This window comes from Amphiprion ocellaris, chromosome 14 (assembly GCF_022539595.1).
Source record: "Amphiprion ocellaris isolate individual 3 ecotype Okinawa chromosome 14, ASM2253959v1, whole genome shotgun sequence".
NCBI lineage: Eukaryota > Metazoa > Chordata > Actinopteri > Pomacentridae > Amphiprion > Amphiprion ocellaris.
In genome coordinates, this window is record NC_072779.1 from 15,071,506 (window position 1) to 15,096,074 (window position 24,569).

Here is a 24,569-nt window from a genome sequence, read left to right on the forward strand (position 1 = left end):
CTGCATTTTGTGGTACATTGCTGAATTGGACACTTTTTAGGGAGTAAAATTTATTCTGAAACTACGTAAAATTTATGACCTGAATCCATCCATCTATTATCTATACACTGCTTAATCCTCATTAGGGTCATGGGGGGACTGGAGTCTATCCCAGCTGACTTAGTGTGAAAGCAGGGGACAGTCTGGACAGGTCACCAGTCTATCACAGGGCTACACAGAGAGACAAACAATCACACTCACATTCACACCTACAGACAATTTAGAGTCACCAGTTAACCTCAGCATGTTTTTGGGCTGTGGGAGGAAGCTGGAGAACCCGGAGAAAAACCCCTGCATGCACAGGGAGAACATGCAAACTTGCAGAAAAGACCCCATGCAGAAAGATCCCAGGCCAGGACACAAACTGGGGATCTTCTAGCTGTGAGGCGACAGTGCTAATCACTGAGCTACTGTGCAGCCCCTGTGACCTGAATACATCTCAGAAAATATTATATGTGTGTGTGTGTGTGTGTGTGTGTGTGTCTGTGTCTGTGTGTGTGTGTATATGCTGAAAACATTTGTCAAGAAACTAAAAAAAAATAAAACAAAAAAAGCACTTTAAATAATCAAAAGTGATGTACTGCTGTGATAAAAACACACAACTTCAGTTCTGTTTTTGTCCTTTAATTGCAAGTGGTGATTTATGCGTTCAACAGGTTACATAGAAAAACTGCATTTGTTCAAAAATACCTGGATGTGGATATCAAAGAAAAAATAAATCTGTATTTCCTTTTCCTGAAAAAATTTGCACATCATTAATGTTACAGATAAAAAAAATGCATTATACTTTCTTTTTCTAACCAAATGTAACAGACTCAAGCACCCCTCAGCTAAATCCTATTGTGCTAGGTAACTATTTCAAAATGGTCCCGTCACATATTTGTTTTTATTACAATTCAATAACTAGAGACGTAGTGCTTTTATACCACAGCACAATTAAATTCGTTTCATAGTACACCTTTCAATGAATTTAAAAAAAAAAAACTTTCCAAATATACAATTTTACACAAATTCACGGTTGATTTAAAACCATTTACTGTGCCGTCACATAACATTTACTATAATCTAATGGCTATAATCCTCAAGCACAAGAAAACATTAGAAATGTAAATACAGATGGAGCATTCCTCTGAACAGGTCCAAATATGACTGGTTTCAGCATTAATCAAATATGAAACAGACAAAATAACATATATATGTACAAATCAAACATCACAAATGACAACAAAGTCAAGACATCACTCACTGAGGAAAATGGCAGGAAAAATCCCTTCAACACTTCAGAGGTAAAATATTTTGAGGTATAAGTGTTCGTATATTTATTGATATAGTTTGGACTGAGATATGTAAACATCCATGTCTAACACAATCATACATACAGTATAATGTTTCAGCACAATGACAAGTAACAAGGCCTGTAAAACTTACATGCAAAAATGTACGACTACAGAAAATAATATGTACAGCTTTATAAATGTAAGATGTATAGGCACAGTGAATTAGCACAACTTCTTTAGATGTGTTTGGAGTGAAGAAGTCTTTGGTGCATAACAACCGTAGCTGCTTAGAGGTAAATCGCAAGCAAACCTTTTGCTATGTTGGTTACATTTTACAGACAATCATCTGTTTTCAGTCAACTCAGGATATCACTATCAGCCTTTCCATTCCCAGGGTAAAAGTCAGGTAAAAATTCTCCAGATTCTCCAAAACATCCCTTTTTCGGAAAGTGACGAAAACAGCTTTGATTTCAACTTGACCACCTCATTTTTCTTAAACATATAAAAAGATGACTTTTGGGGTTTCTAAATTATTGATTGTATCCTATTTTTATCATGCATCTCTAATTTTCTGTATCGTCATCATCATGGGTCATGTAAAATTAAGCTCTTATGAACGCATGAACCCATGCAACCACCAGAAAACAAAACAGAAGAGTGAACCAAACCCTCTATGGTGCTAAAAGCAGGCAAAATTGGCTACTTTTCATGTGTCTTCTTATGATTCCTATTCATATGAATAGGAATAATGATTAAAAACAAAAAAAAAAAAGTTTTACAGGTATTTTCATTTCTGGCCATCAAAAATGAAAAAAGTGAGTCCTGGTGTATTTCACACACTAGTTTCTCCAATATGTTTTTGGAAAGATTTTCTTGCTTCCAGAATGGTAGAATTTACAGAGGTTCATCTAATCATAGTTTAAAAAATGTCCATGACTACCCTAAAAAAGTCAAAAAGGTCAAAGAACTTCAGGAACATTATTCTTTAAAGGTGTTCTCAAACAGCCACATTTTCTAAACAACTCTTAACATAACTGGGAATATTCACAAATACATCAGTCGAGATCAATATAAACTTTCAGCAAACCATTTTTAGAAGGCAACATCTCTAATGTATCTGTAATATTCTTCTTTCAGATGAGTTTTATGTAAAAGAACAAAAAAAACAATCACTTCAATACAATGTATACATTGTACACAGCAAGTGCATATATTTTTGCAAGCTTACAAAGTACAAAGCATGAATCATCCAGCAAACAATACAATAAAAACATAAATAAATGCCTTCATACAGTATATGATTGATGAGTTCATTTTAGTCAGAGATTAAAATTATTTTGGGATCTCAAATGACATCTGATGGAGGTTTTAAAGGAGGACATATGGTTGATATTCTACTGGAGAGCTGCATCTGCTGTCACTGTACCACCACACTCTATAAACATCGGAGCTGTGTGTGTGTGAATGAAAAATTTTTCAAAATTTACTGTTATTAAATTCATAATCTGTAATCTGGTGTTGCAAATTCCTGCCAAATGTCAGACTGACCACAAATCATACATTTAGAGAAGTTATTCCAGCTCTCTTTGTTGCTGCCTTTTGTAATCTACTATACTGTATATTTTTATCTGCTACGATTCTGCAAAAAATAATTGTATCTCCACATATTTCCAGTTTTTGACAGACAATTGTAAACAAGGCTAATGCAGGTTTGTCTGTGCTAGCATGTGTCCTATTTCAGTATCAGGATTTGCATAATAAGCTTCTTCTTTTTACTCCTATCTGTAAAGTATTAACATGACTGTGCAACTCAAGATGTACATTTGTGAGAATAACTTTATGTCAGATGGTCCTTGGAAAGTGATGGAGGTGGCGTCTTTGGATTTATATTTTCCAGTCTCTGACTGAGGGTGAGCAGTGGGGTGATGTTGGTAAAAACCTGTGATGGAAACTGGAGAAAGTACAGAAATTGAAAAACGTCTAAGAACAGTTCATTTGTTGCCATGTATAATATGTATACTGTATGTATTTACTTCCAGACTAATTGCTGGTCTCACCTGTTTGTGTGCACCGGGTGTCCTAACCTGACACCCAGCTGTGTGTGGTCGTCTTCACTCTCTGAGAAAACCCATGAGGCCCAGCTGCAGGATCAAAGTTAAAGTCCAGCGCCCCACCGTCCATGAGGGTGTCATGGAGGACAGACTCCAGGTCACACTCGAACCTCTCGATAGACACGTTGTCCAGGTCGCTGGGCAGCCGCTCCTGATGTTGACTGTGTGGGTGAACCGAGTTAAGTTCCCTGTAGCTGCTGTAGCCTGCTGAGCCGTCGATAGTGCGTGCTGGATGTCCACGGGGCACCTGCATGCACGTCCTCAGGTTAGTCATCCGAGGAGGGGCCCCTGAAAGACTAGTCAGACTAGTCAGGGGAATCATGTTGCAGCTATTCAAGTCTCGTGGGGCAGCAGGACCCTGACTATGTATAGCTTGTGGATTTACATGAGAAACCTGGTGACTTTGAGGGGGATTCATCATTTTTACCCCACTATGACCCCCCACATGGCTCTGGCTGCTGTAAGGGGGCAACAGGCAACTTCCCCGCCCAACCTCTGACACCAGTGTGTCCCTAGAGGGCATCATGTCCCTACTGGTATCTGCCTCTGTGGTCAGCAGCTCTTTGAGGAGGCCAGCAGAGCAGATATACTGGTTCTCATAAGCCCCAAAGCCCGGCTTGTTCTCCGGAAGTGTCTGCATGGGAGCAGGGGACAGGGAGTTCATCCTCACCGGGCCGTACATGCACTTATGGTAGTCCTGCTGTGGCCGTGGGGTCAGGCCAGAAGAGCTGTAGGGGCTACTCTGAAGCATGGCAGCGTTGGAGGAATGTGTGGACTCAGAGCCGAGCTGGGGGGTCTTAGGAGACAGCAGGTTCAGGTTATCCAGCAGACTCTCCATGACATTTTCTGAGCCATGTTGGCCCATGGATCCAGCCACCTCTGACAGGCTGGGCAGGGTGGAGGTTATCTTGGTTCCCGCCGCTCCAGGATACATCATGTGACCATCAGCCTCGCTAAGGTCATCCTGCTCAGGGGGGAAAGGTGAACGACGGCCGCTCAGAGTGCTGGCGTCAGAGCTGGTCCGTGTCCTAAAGGAGCTCCAGGCTTCAAAGTCCTCGTTACTGTGGGAGTTTGGGCTCCCCAGCCAGTTAGAATACTGGGAACCAGGGCTGCCTGCTCCTCCCTCAACCCCTTCCTGTAGAGCCATCTAGGGACAGAAACCCATAAAAAGCTCTCACAGACTGCCATAACACGACCAGTGTATTATTAACAATCACTGAAGCAAATCTTGGGTCAGCAGAATCGTGAAACAAAAAAACATGTGGCCAAAATATCTACGGATGCTAATTATAGGAGCACATTGTTAATAAAAGCGACTGTACCTTTTTCTTTGTGGCCCTTCCTCTGCTCTTGACAAACTTATTGTTGTTGTCCATGGAGGCAGCTCTACGTCGAGGCGACTTTCCATTCTTTCCTCCTTCTGGGTTCAGCATCCACCAGGAGCTTTTTCCTGTTCCCTCGTTCTGAATGCGAACAAAGCGGCTGTGCAGGGACAAGTTGTGCCTGATGGAGTTCTGAATGGGAAAAGAGTCCATCAACTTGTCACAGAAACATCACAGTTGTATGAAAGCTAGAGAAAAGAATTTTTTGTTCCACTTTTGTTACTGAATATGGCATTGAGCAAAATAAAATGGCATCTGTAGCATGACTATAGAGATACTTCTCTCTAAAAACACAAGAATCTATCAAAGGAAAGTGATAAAAGTACAGATAATAAATGCTGAGCTACTCTCTTTGCCCAAAAATTTAAAAAAACAGAGAAAACAAGAATTTTAGGTTTAGAAGACAAGCTACAGAAAAAAACATGAATCAGAATCCCCACAGCTACAAGTCATTTGCATAAAATTTTGACAACTATGCTACTGAAAAAGCTAATTCACTTTGGTTTTACTCAACATGCTCCCTTTTTACATGTGGTCACAATTATCCTAACACGTATACACCTAAAGCCTCATTCAGTCCATTTTCTCTAATGCTATGTTATGAACCCTAAAGACGACACGGAGGCGCCTCCTGCGGTGGTTCTTTCAGGAACACAAACAACTTCGGTTGAGGGTCAGAGAGACGATCATACAGGACACAGACATACTCTACAGTCTGGTCTCTCTGGACAAGCTGTGGACCTAATATGCAACATGCTGAGCTAGATGGTGGGTACAATAAAAGGCTCAAGTGCAGCACACGATGTACCAGGAGGGAATTTCCCCTAAATACCCATGTGAACGACAAAGCAGCTCCCTGCAGTTCATACAGCCAGATGTCCTCAACCACAGGATCCAGCAGGGATATAAGAGTCATGGAGATAAAGACACTCACATTGAAAACAATAGATGGTTTGTCTGAGAGAGTCTGTGAAATGTTGGTCTTGGGTTGAGGTTCTGCTTTTGGCAAGTATATAACTCATATTCTATTAACACAATAGAATTATATCTTTTTTTCTATTTTGAGCTACTGCTGAATCACTTATCATTAATACTTTCTGGTTTATTCAAATGGTTCATTGAAGTACACTAAAAAACAGCTGAATAATCCAGAATAACTGTAGAAACAGAACAAAGTATTTTCAGTATTTTTTCTAGATGTTTGTCCACATACAAAAGTGGTAAACCACCATGTCAGCATGAAGTGAAGGCAGAGGGACAGCTTTTTATACTGAAAAGAAATTCTGAGGAGGTTACGGAGTTCGAAACAAAGATGGGGAGGGTGACACAGTGAGATGTTTTTGTCGGCAGAGTTGGGGTCAATAAGTTCACTGTGTGCTGAACACGAGCTCCTCAGCCGGTGCTGACAGAGACATGCAAACAGGTTGGATAGAAAGGGAACAGAGAGAGGAGGAGAAGCATCAGACGTGACACTCTGGGTCGAACATGCTCTGCGGCTCACCATAACAGCCCTGACTGCCCCACCACACCACCTCAACCACCTCTTCCACTGACTTTTAAATAAGGCTTCTGGTGTCAGAGGACATCCTGCACACACACACTGAAGAGGCTTGAGGTGGAGTTAGCACTCAGTCATAGTCACAAAATGCAAAGCTCAATCTGACTTGATTCATGAGCTTTTTCTCTTTTTACATGATGTCAAACTAACTGAAGAAAGGAAATGAGTCATAAGTGGAGGACCTGAGACCTTGTCAGACTGCTGCACAGACAGTCTGCAAACCACCTTTTATTCCTTTAACCAAATACCATGTCTTGCTCAGACATGGCTGAGATCATTGCTGATATGCAAATGTCTGCAGTGTCTGATTAGTGCCCACAATAGATCACGCACTGCATGACTGGACCCTGGAAAGGGGCATTCTCTTCTCAGCCTGGGATAATCCTCGTCTGAGACAGACCTCACCTCAGCCCAAAGAGAACAAAAGATATCCCTTGGCTCACTAATTCAGGAGGTGCCTCTTTCACACATTATTTCTCTGAAAGCCTGACCCAAGGTGGCATATATATTGTGGCTAAACTTCTTTATGCAATGCATTGTCATAGCCTTCAATTTTAACTGGCTTTGAAGTATTAAAATCTATGCACCTGTAGCTACTCGACAGCTCATCTGAATGCGCCACATTAAGAAATATATTTGCTCTCCATTGACCTTTCTTGGCGATCAGGAACATTCCCAGACACAGATTAAAGAGGCCCTTAAGAGACATAAATATTTAAAAGGGGAGATCTATTGAGTTATAAGAGTTGAGTGTATAAGAGCTAAGCGTCACAAACTATTTTAATATAATGTCGCTTTGCCATTGCCATTTGCTGCTCTTGACTTAAGAATGGAGGCTGTAACTAGCCATTATTTGCACTGTCGGTTAATTTGTGGATTATTTTCTTGAGTAATCAATTTCTTGTTTGGGTTACAAATGGTGAGAAAATGGTGAAAATGTTGATGAGTGCTTCCCAAAGCCCAAGATGAAAAATGTCTTGTTTTGTCCACAGCCTTAAAGATCTTCAGTTTATTGTCATAAAGGATGGAGGAAACCAGAAAATATTCACATTTAAGAAGCTGAAATCTGAGAAATTTAAGTTTTGGTCTTTAAAAAAAAAAGTATACAAGCTGAATAAAATAGATAGTGATTAACTTAATAGATGACAACTAATCAATTAATCAATCTATGCAGGGACACAATATCTAGTAAAACAGCATGTAATGTAAAGCTGTGCAGCAATGGAGAATATGTCACCACATAGGTATTAGGTCAGCGCCTGACACAAGGAAGGAGTGACTTCTGACGAAATCTATTTTCAGTTTGTCCTTAGAAATGCCCCATTAAGCAGCATGCTGTAAACACAGGGCAGCAGTTGCTGTGAGTCCGTCTGCTACTGCCCAGCTCACATACATGATAGAAGATCTGTGTTTAGATTACAGAGAATCATCCACCATCTTACACATCTTCAAATGTACCCACTAGTCTCTGAATCGTCTGTGATCAATATCCTGAAGCCACACTGCAGCAGCGTGAGGTGACTCCTCCTACTGGACTTCAAAACAATCGAATTGACACAGCTGCTGTTTCTTGTGTAGTGAAGCATGAGGCTTGCAGTAACGGTCGCAGGATAAGTAAACAAACAGGACCCATGTTGCAGCACCAGGTGCAGCCGCAGTGAAAGTGGCCTCACTTGCAATTGGTCCAAACATTTTACATACAGCACCAGACACAACCACAGACAGGACCAAGGATCTCCCAGGAGACAGACGGCTGGAGCCCAGCTGCTTCTCAAATCACTAATTCGGTTTTGTATTCACGATGGGGGCTGATATTTAGTTAGTGATGAAGAACTAAAAGGCGAAAAGAGCTACCCTTAATGTGCATACTGCATGTGGAGAGCCCACACAGTTACAGACATCAAAAAATAAGTGAGACTATCTATGTAACACATTTTTTTCCTCTTACAAGTCGAGTGTAAATGCAAATTACAGAATACACTTGAGAGTGTTTTTTGCTAAAGTCTGCCTTGGTCTGGTAGCGTATGGTAGCTAAAGTTAGCTTAAATTTGCAAGCATCAGATATTAGAAACAAACAGATATGTACTTATCTATGCTTGCTAATGCTACCTAAACTTTGTTTACATGTTTTTGCTTCTCTTCTGTCCACTGTGCTCAAATAACCTGCATGTTTATGAATCTGAATTCCCAATTCAGTGATACTTCCATGTTAAATGATAGCTCAGAGAGAGAGTCACAGGTGATAGAAAGTCCTGGTCTTTGACACTCATTCACGTCCAGTGTTTTTCTCCGAGCTGTCAATTACAGACACAGAGAGAGTCTCCTTCCTGATGGTGAGAACAGCAGAAGTTCAGCTGCATTTATGCCACAGACACTGAAACAATCTGTTACAACAGGATTTAAAAAAAAAAAAAAGAGGTTATACACCCATGGTAAAATCAACCAACTGCACTCATCCCATTGAACTCTGCAGTATACTGAGATGAAAATTGAAACTCACATTCTAGGGACATGTGAGACTTTCATTCATTTATGACCTTTATGGTATATATTTTTACACTGTATTCATTTTGCATTGATTTCGCGCTGTAAATCCTGTTTATTGTCCTACTTGACCTCAGCGATTGAGTGCAACTGCATTCAGAGCATTGTCTTTGTGTTGCTTCTGCCCAAGGGCATTTAGACAAACGTTGCACAGAATGAGGAAACACGTGGAACAATTGTCCATGCTTCAAAATCGCATTAACAGTGAAACAAGGAAGTAATCTCTGTGGCTGCCAGTAACCACAAAAAGACAAACTTCTTGACCAGTTTGTTGGCCACCCACATGCTGACTAGGTCCTTAGTCATGTAGGAAATAAATGCTGACTTCTGCTAACTGGTTGACTGTACAGTTCACATTCAGAATAAGCAATGTATCTGACCTCAGCATGACGTTATCAATGATTACTCTTATATCAAGATAAAGCAAGTGTATGCATCACATATAAAATAATTGTAATAATTGTAAAATAAAAATTTAGATCTTTACTTATATTTACTATTTAATCCTTTGAACCCCAAACATATTTTTTCCAAAATTTATTTTGGATTCTGTAATATTTTTGCTCAGTGTGGGCAAATTTTTCATTGTATAAATACATAAAGTTTGCATTTGTGTGGAAACAGAGTGCAAACACAGTCTGTGGATTATCCCAACGGTCACTGAATTTTTGTCATGTGACTGTTGGTCACTAATGGAATCACGATTGCAGCGAGGAGTACAGAATATTTAGTTTGTTATATTTTCTGGTTAGAGCAGGGAGTTTATTTTTGCTTAAATTTTAAATGAGACTTGTAGATTAAAGTGATTCTGATGAAACTGCATGATTTTAAGAGTAGATTTGGTTAGGTTTTCCAACTAAGTATTTCAAAGGCCGACAAAAGGTAAAAAATCTGACAATTCTTGTGCAATTTTGTTTTTTTTAAGAAAGAAGAATTCTGCTGAAAGATATTACTGAATTATTTCCCTGCTGCCATATTTCATATTACTGTCAAGTTGAAATGCAAAACAAGCAGGTAGTCAAAAACAACTTGCTAAAAAGTCAAATAACCTGTTATTCTTGTGAGATGTGAGCTGATGCATGTGTGAGGTGAAGATGCACTTTCTTTTGTTCACTTCGCTTTAAATCCGAGCAGTTTTCTGTGATCATGTAACTAGCACTACAAAGCAGCCAGATATCTGTTGTAACTATGAGAATAAGAAAGTACAGCACTTGCAGAGATTACAGTAAAAGGACAAGCCACTTCCTGACAGTGTCTTCCTGTGCACCCCTCCTCCTCTTCTTCTCTGACCCAGCACGCGTGAGCAAAGTCGAAAATGAGCGTGGGACCTGAGTTTTCGGTTACGGGGCGGCAAAAAAAAAAAAAAAAAGATGAGCGCGGCTGCAGAAGAAGAAGAGCCCTGCAGCTTGGTGTGGACAGAGCAGGACGCCTCTTCATGGCTCCAGGCACAATGCAGGCTACTTCATTAACACACTGAGTGACCTACTTCTGCTGTGGCTTCAAAGTGGGTTTATGAAAAGGAATGGAGAGCTTTGTTCAGCCTTCAGATAAACAAGGAAAGGGCAAACGAGAGCAGTGATATCCTTATGGTAAAATAACACATACTTAAATCACACTTAAATATTCCGAAATACCAAGGTGATTAAAAACTTGAGCTCTAATTGTTCTCAGCCTAATCTTAAGAGCGACACACATTCTTTACACACTTTACAGGGTAAAAAGGCCAACTTGTATTTGAACTGGATTGGACACTAATCTCAATTACTTTTGATCCTGTTTCTTTTTCTTCACACCATATTTCTTTGCCTTTCCTTTCCTCTGCCTCCCCCTTGTCCTTTATACTTTGCATAATGGATTTGAGGCCAAGCTCTTTTTGTGAACTATAGAGGCAGATTATTATCCTGCGCAGACTGGAGGACAATGTAAAGATCCACATGCCACAGATTCCACAGACTCACACGTGTAGACAGCAGACTGTACACAGGCCTCAACCCCCAGCCAGCCAGTCAGCTGATTGCTCCCCTCCTTCCCTCAAACCACGGTCGCTCCTCTTTGAAAAGCCCCTGCCCCAAGCCTCCCTTTCTTCATGGGGTTACTTAAAGCTCTTAGTGGGCCTCTTAAGTTCAGGACAGGCCTCCCTTTTTAACCTTGTGATCCCAGGGCAAATAGCTGGCAGTTATTCTGTTTTTTTCCCTTGCTTCTTTTAGTAACTGTTGTCTCTTTTCAGGTCAGTGTCCTCTGTGAAGGTGATAATGTCAGAAACTTTACATCCATTACTGTCTGTTAATTGCACTGGAAATTGCTTGCAGCACTCAAGTTGTTTGCAGCTCATATTAGTGTGTTTTCCAGTTTCTATACTTTAGGAAAGTTTTGAAACCCTTGTGGATTAAAAATAATAAATTCTTTATAGCTCCAGGTGTCATATAATATTACTTATGGACATTTGATTATTAATAGTGGTAAATGGGAAAATCAAGCAGCAACCTCTTGTGCTGAAAAATGAAACCAACGCAGAAAAAACAAAAACTGCAGTTCCTCCGATGGCCACTTGAGGCTGGCTCCAAAAACGTCTCAATTTCCACTGACCCCTATGTCAAAATGTCCAACTTTACAGCAGAAATAAACATGTTTTCAGCCTAGTACAAAAAACTGTTTTGGTCTCTATAGCTAATTGACTGTTCATTGCAACTGCACAGGAGATTCATTTTGAATATAACTCACTTGTTTGAAATATATTAACGATGAAAGTTCTGCATAATTAAGGGCATGGATGCTGACAGGTGGGCAACATCAGGATAGTCCATTGATAAAAGGCAATAAACTAGTTTCTTTCAGCAGCTGAATATCCTGTTAACATATTAACTAATTTGTTTTTCCAACTTAATGGCCTACAGTATGGTCATTCCTTAATCTACTGCAAAAGCTCAAAGTATTTAATGTACTTGAAGCGGTTTCCAGAGCAGAACAAAGGGATGGAGGAGTTTTACAAACACATCAGAGGTCACAGAGGTTACCATAGGAAAGAATGGAGTCCGCTTGACTTGCATAACTGCACAGAGTTATGTGGAAATGAGGCATTTGGACCAGTCAGGCACTGCCAAGATGGTGATGGACAGAGTGACCACACTGAGCATCAAAACTGCTGCATGGCTGATATCATGGAGGGTTTGTTTATGTTTATATACAGTCAGTAGTCCATTCATCCAATAGTTAGAGAAACATTAACTACAAGTTCAAGTCACATGCTGGCATTAGAGTATGGAAATAGTCAGTGGAATTTATCGTCTGGGAATCATCACTGTCATCTTCCTATAGATGTTGCAATATTCTAGTCTGAACTAAACTGTTGTAGGGAGGAAGTTTTATCTGAATTGTTGAATTTACCTTTAATCTCCAAAATACTGGTATAGCCTTAGCTTCAAGAGGTTATATTATGTAGTTTAAATGCTCTGCATGGTTGTTGTTACTTGAGGTACTTGAGGACACTGGAACAATGGCTTCAGTATACAGCTGAATCCACTGGAGGAAATATTTTATTCACGATGCTATCATCTACACACATTTCGTACATGTGCATTTATTTAGATTTTCATATATGTTGCACTCGGCCTGCTGCAGGACAGGTTGGGTTTTGTCTACTCTGTAGTTCCACCAGTGGTTTCCATCATGAGCTGACCAGTGTCGTTCGAATGGAGGCAAAGTGAGCTTTTCCACTGTGTAACTCAGCTCATCCTGAATAAATGGCTTCAGTGTTCAGTGTCATTAGTTTCCACTGCGGGTATATGTAAACATCAGGCAGCAGACAGCCAAATCAACAGGCTGCAGATTTGTGCTGTATGTGGTTTTTGACACCCAATGCTAGATGGCATAGTGAGATAAACCACTTTACAGTAGATAGTTCTGCAGGTTGCCACCAAAGCTGTAAAGGTTTTTATCCACAAAGCACTAGTGCAGCAAATAAACCAAACTTCCTTATATCTGCGCAGCAAGACAAACCAATGACTTTTATGCACTTCAGAACTTTTAAAAAGTTGAAGTTGTAGATAAAATACTTTCGTAAATGGAATAGATGTTGAAACATGACAGAGTTTTAGCACCAGTTAAACTCACGGGTGCAGCTTCCTGTTCCATCATTTAATGTCATGGTTCACTGAGAAAAACAATGGCAGTGCCAGTAAGAAGTTAAAGTACGTTGCAAGCTGCACACCACCACTCCTAGACCCACCAATATCCCAGGGGAACCAGTCCCCCCAGTTGACAGGGCCCCTCTCTTTTGGCATCACGATCACAAAGCTGCTGCACAATTTTTAGAGGGAAAACAAATGATATGAGGGAGGCAGGAAGCTGCAGAGGCAGCAGCATCGCCCTCATCCTGCGCTCCACCCATCTCCAGTTTTCTAGGTGGAGTGGTATAATCACTGAGGTTCAAACTGAATGCCCTCCACCCACCATGAGGTCCCTGGCTTATCTCTATCTGTCACTATAACAGTGGACACACATGCATGTGGATCATAAAGTCAACACACAGGTCAGGATATGACGCAAAGCATATTAAGCAGAAAGATGGTTTTGTTTAATATGTGGCAAGAATGTTGAAATGGAATAAAAAATGACCTCACAGACAATTAGATGCAAAAAAACAAATATGGTCTCTTCTATTGATTCCTCCCCCTTTTTCCAGGCCGGACCCTCATGTTTTGCAGGGTGGGGATGTTAACACATGGCACTGTTTTCCATCCACTTGGCAGGAAATGCATCATAGTTCATTGTGGGGGGACTGTCGTGTTTTTTTTAACAGGAAAGTGTAAAAATAACTATTAGCCAGTGGTTCCAAGGCCTGGCGGGAATGCCAGCATTTAGGAATGCGGAGGTTGGAGCAAAGATGTGTTGATTTTATATAAAGAATAAACAGGCAGGAGCTTTTAGTTTTTGATGAAAATCAAGTAGGTGCACAGAATGAAGAGTGGCTACAGCAGCACCTCGCCTTCTAACATTTGAATTAGGGAAAAGGATTAGCCAAAACAGGAAAAAAAAAAAGGATCTTATTGTCAATCACTACAGGTGCAGCAGGTTGAAGTAGAAGATCCAGGTTCATGCGCTTGTGAAAGTCCGTCCCTTGCTGAAGTGGAGCTACAACTATGCCTCTATAAAGTTTTCACTTGTATTGCTTCTCAATATTGAATCAAGGTTAGTATAATTTGCAGTTTACCAAAGAAAGACTCTTTAATATTAAAATGAAAGCAGACTTCTACAGGGAAATGCCAGTTATTTTTTTGAAAAAAGTCTTCATACTATAATCTCTTGAGACACACTCACTGCACTCAGATGATCTCCATTTCATTAATTGTGTAACTTCTAACGTCAACTGGCTGTAACTGTGTTAAATTAGGTAAGTCACATTGAAGGTGGTGAATACTCATGCAAGCATTTATTTCAGATTTTAGATTTCTAGTTAATTATATTCTTTCACTTTAACATGAAAGAATTTTTTTGAACATTTCGAATGAATCTGAGTGCAGTGAATGTTGCATAGACATTTTAAATTGTTTTAATCATTTTACATTACTATGTAGAGATCTGCTTTCACTTTAACATTAAAGAGGCTATTTTATGAAGCAAATTCTTATCAAAAAGGTCTAATTAAATAAAAAATGATTTACTGTTGAAAAGCAGTCAATTAAGGAAAATAATGGGTTTGAATACTTTTTAGCAGCACTGTAATTCTCCAAGGAGAAGGAATGGTAAAGAGAAAAAAAGAGATTAAGACCAACAAGTAAAATAAAAGAAGCATTAAGGAACTTATTAGTCTTCCTGCCTGTTATATACAGAACCTGGGCCTTAAAGCAACATTGCCCTTACTACAAAAGGTCTCAGTCCACTTGAACAAGCACAAACACCTCCAGCAAAAGGCCTGAGAGAGGGCACAAAGGGAAGCGATAGGATAAAGGACAGCAATCCCTTTCTCCAAGCTGTAGCATCCGCTGAGGAAACTCTAGAAGACAGGGACACAAAGATATGAGCGCACAACTCAGGAATGGAGGATGTTTGACGTCGATCCCAGCATCCCCTTCTCCCAGCCCCTTCCCCTCCGACACACTCCCCAACACTGATTGAGCTGTTTGTGTCGCCTCCTGTTATTGTCGGGGGAGCTCTGGACAGTTTACGCCACGCTGTTTCCCTTTTTAAAAAACGGCCTGCATTCCCACCGACCAGCGCATTTAAGAAAGTGCAGGTTTAGAAGTAAGAAGAAGGAGGAAAAGGAGGTTCAGCGGAGCCATAAATCACAGTATAAGCTGTGATCAAGCTCTCTTCACGTGGGGGTGTTAAACAATGGGAACTATATTTGATTGAGGTTTTCCAAAGGCATTTCCTGACAACTTTGAAATTACGTCTCATGAGAATGCAGGGGTTACAGGAAGGGCTGAAATATGAATTTAACTTAGATTTTGTTGGAGTGTGCCTCTTCTGTTCCTCCACCTTTGGCTTTGTCTGCTCTTATTCTCAGATAATTTCTCTCCCTCACGGCCGAGTGACTTCCTCACCGGGCGAGACAGTATTAAAACCCGGATTAACATGTTTGTGCAGGCATTAAGCAAATGTTTTTACAACTTGTCCTTTGTGCTAAATATTTCCAGGGAGGCAAACGCAGATTTCAAATTGCAGGAGGGTTTTCCATGACTGTGGAAATGCTGCATGTGTCCGTAGGTTTTGTGGTAATACAGTCTGGTTAGACTGCTCCCACATAGGTCTGTTTGGGAATAATTGTTAATATGTAAAGGTGACTGTGAGATCTGATTTACAAAGCATCCCTGCATTTTATTCTCCTCAGTCAAAGATTTCAAATTTCACTCTGCCTTGCACTCAAACACCTTGTTAACAGCAATTTTAATATTGTCTGGTTTCTTTGCCCCTCTGCGACAATAAACTGAATATTTTCCACCATTTTCTAACCTTTTTACAGAACTCATTGATTAATAAACAGCAAAAACAAGCCCTATAGTTGACAGATAAAGCTAAAGGCTGCCCCTTACAGCTTCTGGATGGCAGCTGTTCTCCATTCTAAACTAGTCCAATCCTTTTTTGCGGTGTTCTGCCGAAGAGCTACTTAAAGAGAGAAATATTCTCAGATGCATGTTTGGGATGTTTACAGTCATATGGGCTGGCTGGTCCTCTGCTGCTTTCACGCTGTATGTTTCCTCACTGACACAGCAGAGAGGCGTGTGCTGCCACTGACAGAGGAAACCACTCCAAAACTTCAAAGGTTACCGAGATGCCAACGTTCAGCAGCCCGTTTTAAAACAAACCCGGTGAACACTTCTGAAACCATGTTCATGGATATGGTTTGAATCTGCACAACCAAGTACTTGCCTGTCAGACTGGACATAATGAGTAGACACTGAACTGCTTACCGCATAATCTCCTCCCCAAACTAAGTGGTCCAAATGGGATTAAAGGATAAATTCATACTTAAGAACATAAACTCAGAAGTGCTACTGCTTTCTTTTTGTGCCTTAATCATAGAAAGCGATATCTCACCGCTTATGTGGTTGCTGGGAATGAAAAACTTTCTGTAACATCACTTACCGGATAGTAGGAAATACACAGGCGCTACTCTAAACATATTAACGCAGTTCATCCAGAATTCAGATTTTTTTTTATTTACGCCTGTGATTTTTCTACTGCTACATGTCAAAATGTATTGAAAAGGGTCTGCATCTCTGCAGAGAGATCCACTTGGTGGGTTTACAGTTATAGTCAATTAAGTGGCCTTTTACTGTTTTTTTTTAAAGTAGGACAAAGACAATTAATCTATACACTACTTCACAGACAAAAGACTCCAAAAAGTTTGAAATTATTGCTGTTTTTCGGAAACCACTTAGCAACTCACGTTGATATGGGAATGCTATAGGAATAAAGTTTATTATTATTATTATTATTGAACTTTGCTCTGTCTGCACACAACAATGTGCAGAAGATGCACAAGATGCACCAGTAAAGTCAGAAGACCTGGCATCAGAATTGTAGAGCACACCGAGCTTCAGCAACTCTCCCTTTTGGATTATCCAAGTGTGCTGCAAACTGCTTTGAACGACACGTTCAGCATTTAACAATGGACTCAGTTGTTGTTTCCCTTAAACTCTGTGTTTTGCTCTTGGGCTTGGCGTTTCTCGCTGTGCAAAGTGATAAAGATGTCATCAAACCATCTCAGGTTCCTCCTAACAACCAGATGCCTGCATGTAGACAGACACTCACCTTCCAGCCCGCGGAGCTGTTGCTGTCTCCCTTGTCCTTGAAGTAAGGCACACTCTTCACCATCCAGTCGTAAATCTGAGACAGTGTCAGCCTCTTTTCAGGCGAGCTGTCTATCGCCTTGGTAATCAGGTCAGCGTACGACATGTTCCCCCAGGCGTTGCGGCGCGACGAGCTGCTCTTCCTCTGGCCGGAGCCTCCCAAAGGTGGAGGAGGCACCTGTTGCTGAGGCTGCGGAGCCTGCAGCTGCTGGAGGTGATGGCGCTGCTGGTGCTGGTGGTGATGTAGATGCACGCAGTTTCCATCCCGACACTGAAACACCCCGCAGGGCGCTTTCTGCTCCGTATACTCTCCATAGTCCTCCTCCAGCAAGCCCAGGTTACTGATGATGTTTCCTGCCGGCTCCTGCTGCACCGACGGCGCCGGGGAGGAGGTGTTGGAGCTGGCCGGGTCGGCGAGCTCCGGTCGGGGCAGCGGCCAGGTGCAGGAGCGCGGCCGGGAGAGAGGCTCAAAGTCCGGATCTATTTCGACCGGCTGTGCCTGTGGTGGCGGTGCCTCAGCCATGTCAGGGTCACACCATAGACACTCACATAAACACAAATATCAACCGCTGAAAAAAGTCACTCAGCTTGAAAAAAATAAAAGAAGATGATGCGTTCATACACCAGATCCCAGAAGTGAAGCCACACAAGATGGGTGAGGTCTGCAGTTTAAAAGACAGAAAAGTTTGGTTTCAGATCTTCCCTGAAGTTCACACCATCCTGCAGCGGTTAGTTGCAACTCTCAAGTCTGCCGCTCTGTCAGAATTAACAAGTGGTGGTGTTGCCTTCAGGGACCACTCACAGACTGCAGACTTTGAGTTCTGCAACTTGACAGTGCATTCATGTGCTCTTTGGTTGCCACAGTGGGCTCGGTGGGAAATAAAATGTTGGTTGTTACAGCACTTTGGTTCTTTAAAGCTTAAAACCAGCTTAATTGATTAGCTAACTAACAATTAGTGCACTATTGTAGGGATAGTATGAATTCTTTAGGATCTTATTTTACTTAATGTTATCAAGCGTTTGGCAAGCTGAAGGAAATTTTCTACCATGATTTACAGTGTACCATGATGCTATTAATGACAGCAATTTTGGCACAAATTGAAAAGTGAGTCAACCAAGTTATTATATAACTTCAGATTTACAACTATACAATATACAGGGATCAGTCTTTATTGGTTTTCTAGTAGCTACCAACCACAAGCCCATTATATGTTGTTAAACTGTCTGCAAATTCTTGTCATTAACTTTTCCTACACATTTTGGCAGCACCTAAATGCACCATATAGACGGGAAATGTAGTCTCCCCCTATCTCATGACGAGATACTGCACCCGACCAAGACTATTCTTTTTCTTTTTGAATGTTGTCCCTTGTAGACTTCATAGTAAAATCTGTATAGAGGTGTTATTTTTTAAAAAGTGGCTGGTTATATTTTGTAGTTGAGTATTTTCCAACGCTTCCATTGTTTTGCCCTCTGTTGCTTAAAATTTTTGTATCTAAAACACTGCCATAACTTTACAAAATGTTGTGACTCCACTTTAATGTGATGCACTACGGTTTTGTTTTTCCATGCACTGGACAATTTTCAGATTTGGGGGTGTTTTGCAAGAGAAAACATCCTAAATGTTTTATGATCAGTGATGTATGAAGTGATAAAAAGACATACTCTAACCTCTCTTTGGTAAAAAATGTTTGACTCTCGGAAATCAACAAAATGAGACACGAACTTTGAAGTGGGCTTCATCTAGTGTTCAGATTTCTGTTCTGGAAATTAAAGCAAATTATAGAATTCTATATATACATCATGCTTCATCTGCATATTTAAAAATGTAGTTTCAGAAAATTTGCAATACTATATACATATATACATTGTCATATTATAAGTGATCACTTGGTACAACATTATGGTGATATCTGTTACCTGTACCCTCCTCACCTGCAGTGTCTCTTTTATGGTAATCTGTTCAAACAATATGTTTATTTTTTATTATACTATTTATTACAAACACCACAATACATTTAACTGTATTGCAGAAGGAGCTTTCTATGTTGCTGACATATCAAGGTTCCAAACTTGATGTCTTATCATTAAAAATCCCAATTAGACAGAACCACGGCTGTCAGTGGTGCCATCTAGTGGGTTATATTCATACAGGACATTTCTAAGCAGAGCCAGGTTTTCTTCCAGATCAGTACACACCAACAAAAAGACTTGTGATGTGCGTTTCAGTTTTTGACAGACAATGACAGAGAAAAATATATTTACATGCTTTATGCAATGCTGCCTACAGGCATGTTGTTCTGCATGTATGTCCATTTTTCTTTCATCTGTAACTGCTTGCTGTGTGCTTCTGTACCATGAAGGTTTATGATTATTTATGCACAAAAATGCTCCCAAACCTAGTGTTTACATTATGATTTGAGCCATTATGTAACACTATTATTAGCTTTTTGTAAATTAAAGTTTTTCTGAAATGCATCACAACTTTGCCAATAGTCAAGAAGATGTCATTTGAATTGTTGAATAGTAAATTTAAAAAAAAAACAAAACCATTAGACCTGTTGTCCTTCTTCTTGCTTGAGCAGTGGAAGTGACTGGTGGACGGCACGGCAACGATTTTCACTTGGGGCCATTTGTTCAGATCAATAGTCTGCAGTCGAGTCCATTTACTGGATTAGCTGAACACAGTTTAGCTCAATTGTGTTCTTTAGCGCCGGGAGATAAACACAGACTATTATCACATGGTTTAAGACCCATCTTCTCCCCAAAAGAAGTCTCTGTATTATCAGTGGCTGAATGGTTTTGGTTTATCAGATTCTCACTTTCGATTACGGTTTCTCCCCAGCCTCTGAAATCACATGTCTTGACTGTCTTGTCTCTGCTGCAGTCTGTGAGCTGCTGCATGATTTCATCTTACTTGATTCTAACGGAAATTAAATGTAGTAATGGTTATCGTGTTTATTCATTTTCGCTTTAAAAGGGAAAAACAAAAAACAGAATTATGTAATTGGAAAATGAATGATATTTTAGTACCCAGACCACAACCTTTGACTGTTTTCTCTCTCAGCTTGAATCTGTAAACTGATTCCATTTGCGATTCCAGAAATGTTGGGCAATACAATACAGACTTAAAGGGAGGCCAACATGTGAAGTGCTGCCAGCATCTTATCATGCCAATCACTCTGTTTAAGGAAAAGTGAACAAAATGTGGAAATGAGGCACTTTCAAACGTCAACTTGTCACTTTCCACTTTCTCAGACAATAGATGGAGGAGGGTGTTTTTAGGCCAGAAGGGATCCATGTGGCACATTGTTAAGAGGTTGTTTAACGTTAAAAGCACTTCCCTCTCGAAGGGTACCGAGTTCAAGGTCTAATTACGCTCCTACTGGAAACCCGATCGGAGGTCCTCAATGCTGTACACAATTTTTTTGCTCTTTTCACAGCTTGTGTGGAAAAACACCATTAATCATGACTGCAGGTGTTTGTGTGACCTATGAGACTTAAAGAATACAAAAATATTTTCATCAACTTATTTTTTTCCATTTGGGGGCATTTACATCCATCTAGCTTATCAGTCCATTGATGTTTTTTATGCAACCTGACCTGCAAATGTGCTCTGATACAAAAGTAAGCCTTTTATACTAATACTGTAATAAATTGAATCTGTATTCAATAGCTTTAGTATCACCTGTGTATCTCCCAAAACCATTGCACTGATATGACTGTAACACCATATACAGAGAATTCAAATGCATTTTAATGCAGCTGTGTCACTGCATCAGTGACACCAGATAGTTATTTTCCTGCAGTAGCATTGGACTGTGCAAACAAAGCATGGAGAAATGTTCAGAGATAGATGGGATAACTGACACGCTGATAGAAGCAAAAACCCATGACTGTACTTTTCTACTTAAAAAGTGTGCGTACAGCAATATTTCACTTTCTTCCTGGACATTTTCTCTCCACCCTGTAAGCAAATGTTGACATCATTTGACAGTGGTTCTCTTGTCTGATCACCATTTTCAAGTTCACTCTAACAGGTCTGCTTGGAGGAATTAAGAAACTGCATCGGTAAAGATGATCGTAGCTCTTGTTTTTATGTGTCCACATCCAGTAAAATTAGAAGATGCATTTAACCGTCTTAAGTTTAACTGAGATAAGCATCATCGTTCTTGAGGATCTCCTCGTTTTGATGGAAGTAGTCTCTAAACCAGGAAATGTGCTCCTTCTTCTGCTGCACGGTCAGGTAGGGGTTTTTGGACAAACCGACCACCACCAGCTCCATGAAGTGACGCACTGGTCCCTGGCGAGGGAAGCCTTCCTCCAAGTGTTTCTCCAAGAAGACGTGCTCGTGGAACGGGACACTGGCCTCCTCCTCTAGGCCTAACATAAAGTAGCAATACACAGTCATTGTGTCCTTCAGGAAACTTCATTTTCTCTATTCATATAATGAAGTCAAATACAGAATTCAATGCTCACCGGCTTCATTGTCGACTGGGTACTGCCACATTTTCCCCTCCTTGGTCCATTGGATCATTTCCTCAAGCCCGTTGCGAGGTATTTGGTCGGTCACCTGAGACAAATTATTGGCAAACTCCACGTCCCATAGAGTTGGCTGAGCTGAAATTATAACACAAGCGTTACGAGCAGTAACCCAATGAAATTAAACCCAACAATTTTGCAACGTGACAAAATGTACACTGTGAATTTTGAATCTCACACCCTCAACTTCTTTCTAAACACCAAAAATAATCTAGAAAAATGTGCCACTGTAAGTAAACATAAACAGTAACTAATAGTTCAAAATAAAAATCAACATTCAATTCTCTTCCTTACCAGCGGTTGATTCCACTGCATCCTCTTCAGTAGAAGGAGAGAAGATGTTAAGTCTTTTCCCCAATAAGAAGCTCCTCCTAAAAAATAAAAACACACTTTAGACACATGATCCATCTCAATATTTATCTGAGTAAATATGTGATAGAAGTATTTACCTTTCTCGAACACCAACCAGCTCGGCAGTGATTCCTCTATCATGTGTATATCCTCGTCCGTCATCATCGAACCGGATCTGATTGGCCGCCCACGCATTTTGTCGGGTCTGCTTTTTTCCTACTTTCATTTCAGCGATAATTTCTCTGAGAAAGTAATATTAGATTCATGTTTACCTCAAGTGAATAAAGCCTTTCATTTTCCGTTATTCAGAATACAAGACCAAATAAATGTCAACATGCCATTTAAACATTAATTTCAGTGCCATGAATATACTGGGAGTATAGATTGGAAACATACCCAAGATTACTTATGTCTCCTTTCTTCTGAGCCTCAGTGATGGCCTTGCGCTGCCTCAGCTGCCTGAGCAGCTCAGACTCAGCCTGGTTGCTGTTAGGAAGAGTAGCAGCAGCAGCAGATGCAGCTGCAACCAGTGTAGGATCCAAAGTCTCACTAAAAAAACACAATGCAGAGAGGCTGGAATGAGTGAATGAAGTAAGAACAGAGCTTCTGATATGATTAGGGTGTAAAGTAACTACCTACACATGAAACAATCAAACTTGCAGTAAGTTGCAGTACTGATCATCTCATCACATTGAAGATACTTATGTGAAAAAGAAGAAAACTTTAATAAGGCAAAGCAACCTGTTTGAATGAGCTCCCAGTTCCCTCACCTTGGTGACGAAGCCTCCTCTGTAGCTTTCTGAAACATACTGATCGTGCTCTCCATAGCTGCTGGTTTCGACTTGTATTCTGGAGGTGACTCAAAGTGTTGCTTCACCTTTAAGTTTTTGAGCCTCCTCTTATTGGTAACTTCCACTTTCATGGCTCCCAGCAGGTCCAGGAGACTCTCCTTCCCACTCTTAGGTACATCAGTGTTGACTTGTGTTTGCTTTGCCACGTGTTCAGTTTTAACATCAGTCTGCTGTTGTGTAGTACTTCCATCTTCTGCCATTAAGACCACTGGCTTCTCCGTTTGGTTGGCCATCTTTGTTTGGCCAGTTTCTGTTGGACCGTCTTCTTTGTCTGCAGTTGTTTTCTCATCTTGATTAGATGGGACGACATCGTCTTTCTTTTCGCAGATCCTGACAGAACTTGTGCTGAGAGCGTTTACTCCACCTCCATTTACAACTCTACGATAAGAGGAAAACAGTGTGTCATCATAGGTGACTGAATCACAAGGGGACACAGGAAAGTTTAAATAATTATCCTACATAATAATTATTACTTATAAAATGTTATGAATATTATTAGTGGGCAAGGCTGTCATAAAACAATACTCTAAAGCAGGGTTTATACATTTGCATGTAATTTTCCGAATGCAGTTTAATGATAGTCTTAAACTGCATACACCTGGGTAATATAATGAGAATTATAAGTACCGGTGCTAGATTCTTAATCAATAGCAATAAGGAAACTGTCCAAAAGAATGTTTGACAATTTCATTCAGGTACATCAGATGCAAATCACCACGGAAGCACATTAAGACAATGCAACGCTCAGTTGAATGAGCAATCCCTAGCATACACCTGGTTTGATAACAGAGACCCTTCACCCCCTTGTTTCCGATTGTTTTATTTATTATTACCCGCGTACCTTGGTAGAAAGACTGCAGTGGGTGAATTCATAGTAAGGTGGTTAGATTCAAAAATAAGCCTTTTTCTCCTTGTCTTCAGCTAAATTGCCCAGCCTTAATTCTACCCCATTTCCACTCTATCAAACTCATATTAAACAGATATAGTAAAGCATGGTGTTGTAAATAAATTCACGATCAAAAAAAATGAGTGTACAAGATGTATAACGCCATTTACACATTACCATGGAAACGATCTCTAGAAGAAGTGTCAATCAAAACGTCCCGCCCCACCTGTGCAAGTTAAGTAAGCTAACAGCTAACTGTCTTTCCCCTGGATTTTATGAAAACAAGTAAAATCCAGCTCTTTCGAATGTACACCGTCTACACTTTCTTCCACTAAAACACATCAATCAGCAACTAAGCAGTCGCATTTGTCCTTCAGTGGTTATCCTACAGTGTGTTTCACCCCGTTCAGTCCCAGCTGACAGTAGCAGCCGCTGCTCACCTAAAGACTGGAGCTGCTGCCTTTTCACATTTAGTCGGTAAAGCACACGACTCATACACAATAACTGAAGAACTCCGAGCCGCACACACAGTACGAGATAAAAACCTATACATGATCGCTTTTGCTATGTCCTTCCACGTTCCCGACGTTCTTGTCCGTTGCTACAACATAAAGTCACCCCCCAAAACTCGAGGATAACATTAGTTCCGACTCGGTACAGAATTCTTATGTAAACGAATGGACGGCGTCCTTTGTATAGAAACTGACTTTTGATTTAGCTACAAAGAGAAATTATTT

At 40.5% G+C, this 24,569-nt stretch overlaps 2 protein-coding genes across 2 annotated transcripts; both read right to left on the reverse strand.

Annotated features, from left to right (window-relative positions):
- Positions 1-642: 642 nt before the first annotated feature.
- On the reverse strand, positions 643-17,960 carry LOC111588523 (forkhead box protein O1-A-like). Its single transcript, XM_023298949.3, has 4 exons — positions 17,165-17,960; positions 4,750-4,941; positions 3,374-4,574; positions 643-3,267 (listed from the first exon to the last, which is right to left on the reverse strand). The coding sequence occupies exons 1-3, from the start codon at positions 17,723-17,725 to the stop codon at positions 3,396-3,398; spliced, it is 1,932 nt and encodes a 643-aa protein (XP_023154717.2). The 5' UTR covers positions 17,726-17,960; the 3' UTR covers positions 643-3,267; positions 3,374-3,395.
- Positions 17,961-20,937: 2,977 nt separating this feature from the next.
- mrps31 (mitochondrial ribosomal protein S31) lies at positions 20,938-24,441 on the reverse strand. The gene is made up of 7 exons (XM_023298938.3): positions 24,273-24,441; positions 22,866-23,324; positions 22,492-22,644; positions 22,194-22,337; positions 22,039-22,115; positions 21,682-21,822; positions 20,938-21,585 (listed from the first exon to the last, which is right to left on the reverse strand). The coding sequence occupies exons 1-7, from the start codon at positions 24,383-24,385 to the stop codon at positions 21,350-21,352; spliced, it is 1,323 nt and encodes a 440-aa protein (XP_023154706.1). The 5' UTR covers positions 24,386-24,441; the 3' UTR covers positions 20,938-21,349.
- Between the last annotated feature and the right edge of the window lie 128 nt (positions 24,442-24,569).

What these genes read in the sequence shown, in the direction of transcription:
- mrps31 (XM_023298938.3), bottom strand. Translation starts at nt 24,385, where the DNA reads ATGTATAGGTTTTTATCTCGTACTGTGTGTGCGGCTCGGAGTTCTTCA. An exon ending in TGCAGTGGAATCAACCGCTG is followed by an intron (nt 21,823 to 22,038) that starts GTAAGGAAGAGA and finishes TTATAATTTCAG; the next exon opens with CTCAGCCAACTCTATGGGAC. An exon ending in CCCAGTCGACAATGAAGCCG is followed by an intron (nt 21,586 to 21,681) that starts GTGAGCATTGAA and finishes ACTTTATGTTAG; the next exon opens with GCCTAGAGGAGGAGGCCAGT.
- LOC111588523 (XM_023298949.3), bottom strand. Translation starts at nt 17,725, where the DNA reads ATGGCTGAGGCACCGCCACCACAGGCACAGCCGGTCGAAATAGATCCG. An exon ending in ACAGCTCCGCGGGCTGGAAG is followed by an intron (nt 4,942 to 17,164) that starts GTGAGTGTCTGT and finishes TTTCCCATTCAG; the next exon opens with AACTCCATCAGGCACAACTT. An exon ending in GAAGGGCCACAAAGAAAAAG is followed by an intron (nt 4,575 to 4,749) that starts GTACAGTCGCTT and finishes TTCTGTCCCTAG; the next exon opens with ATGGCTCTACAGGAAGGGGT.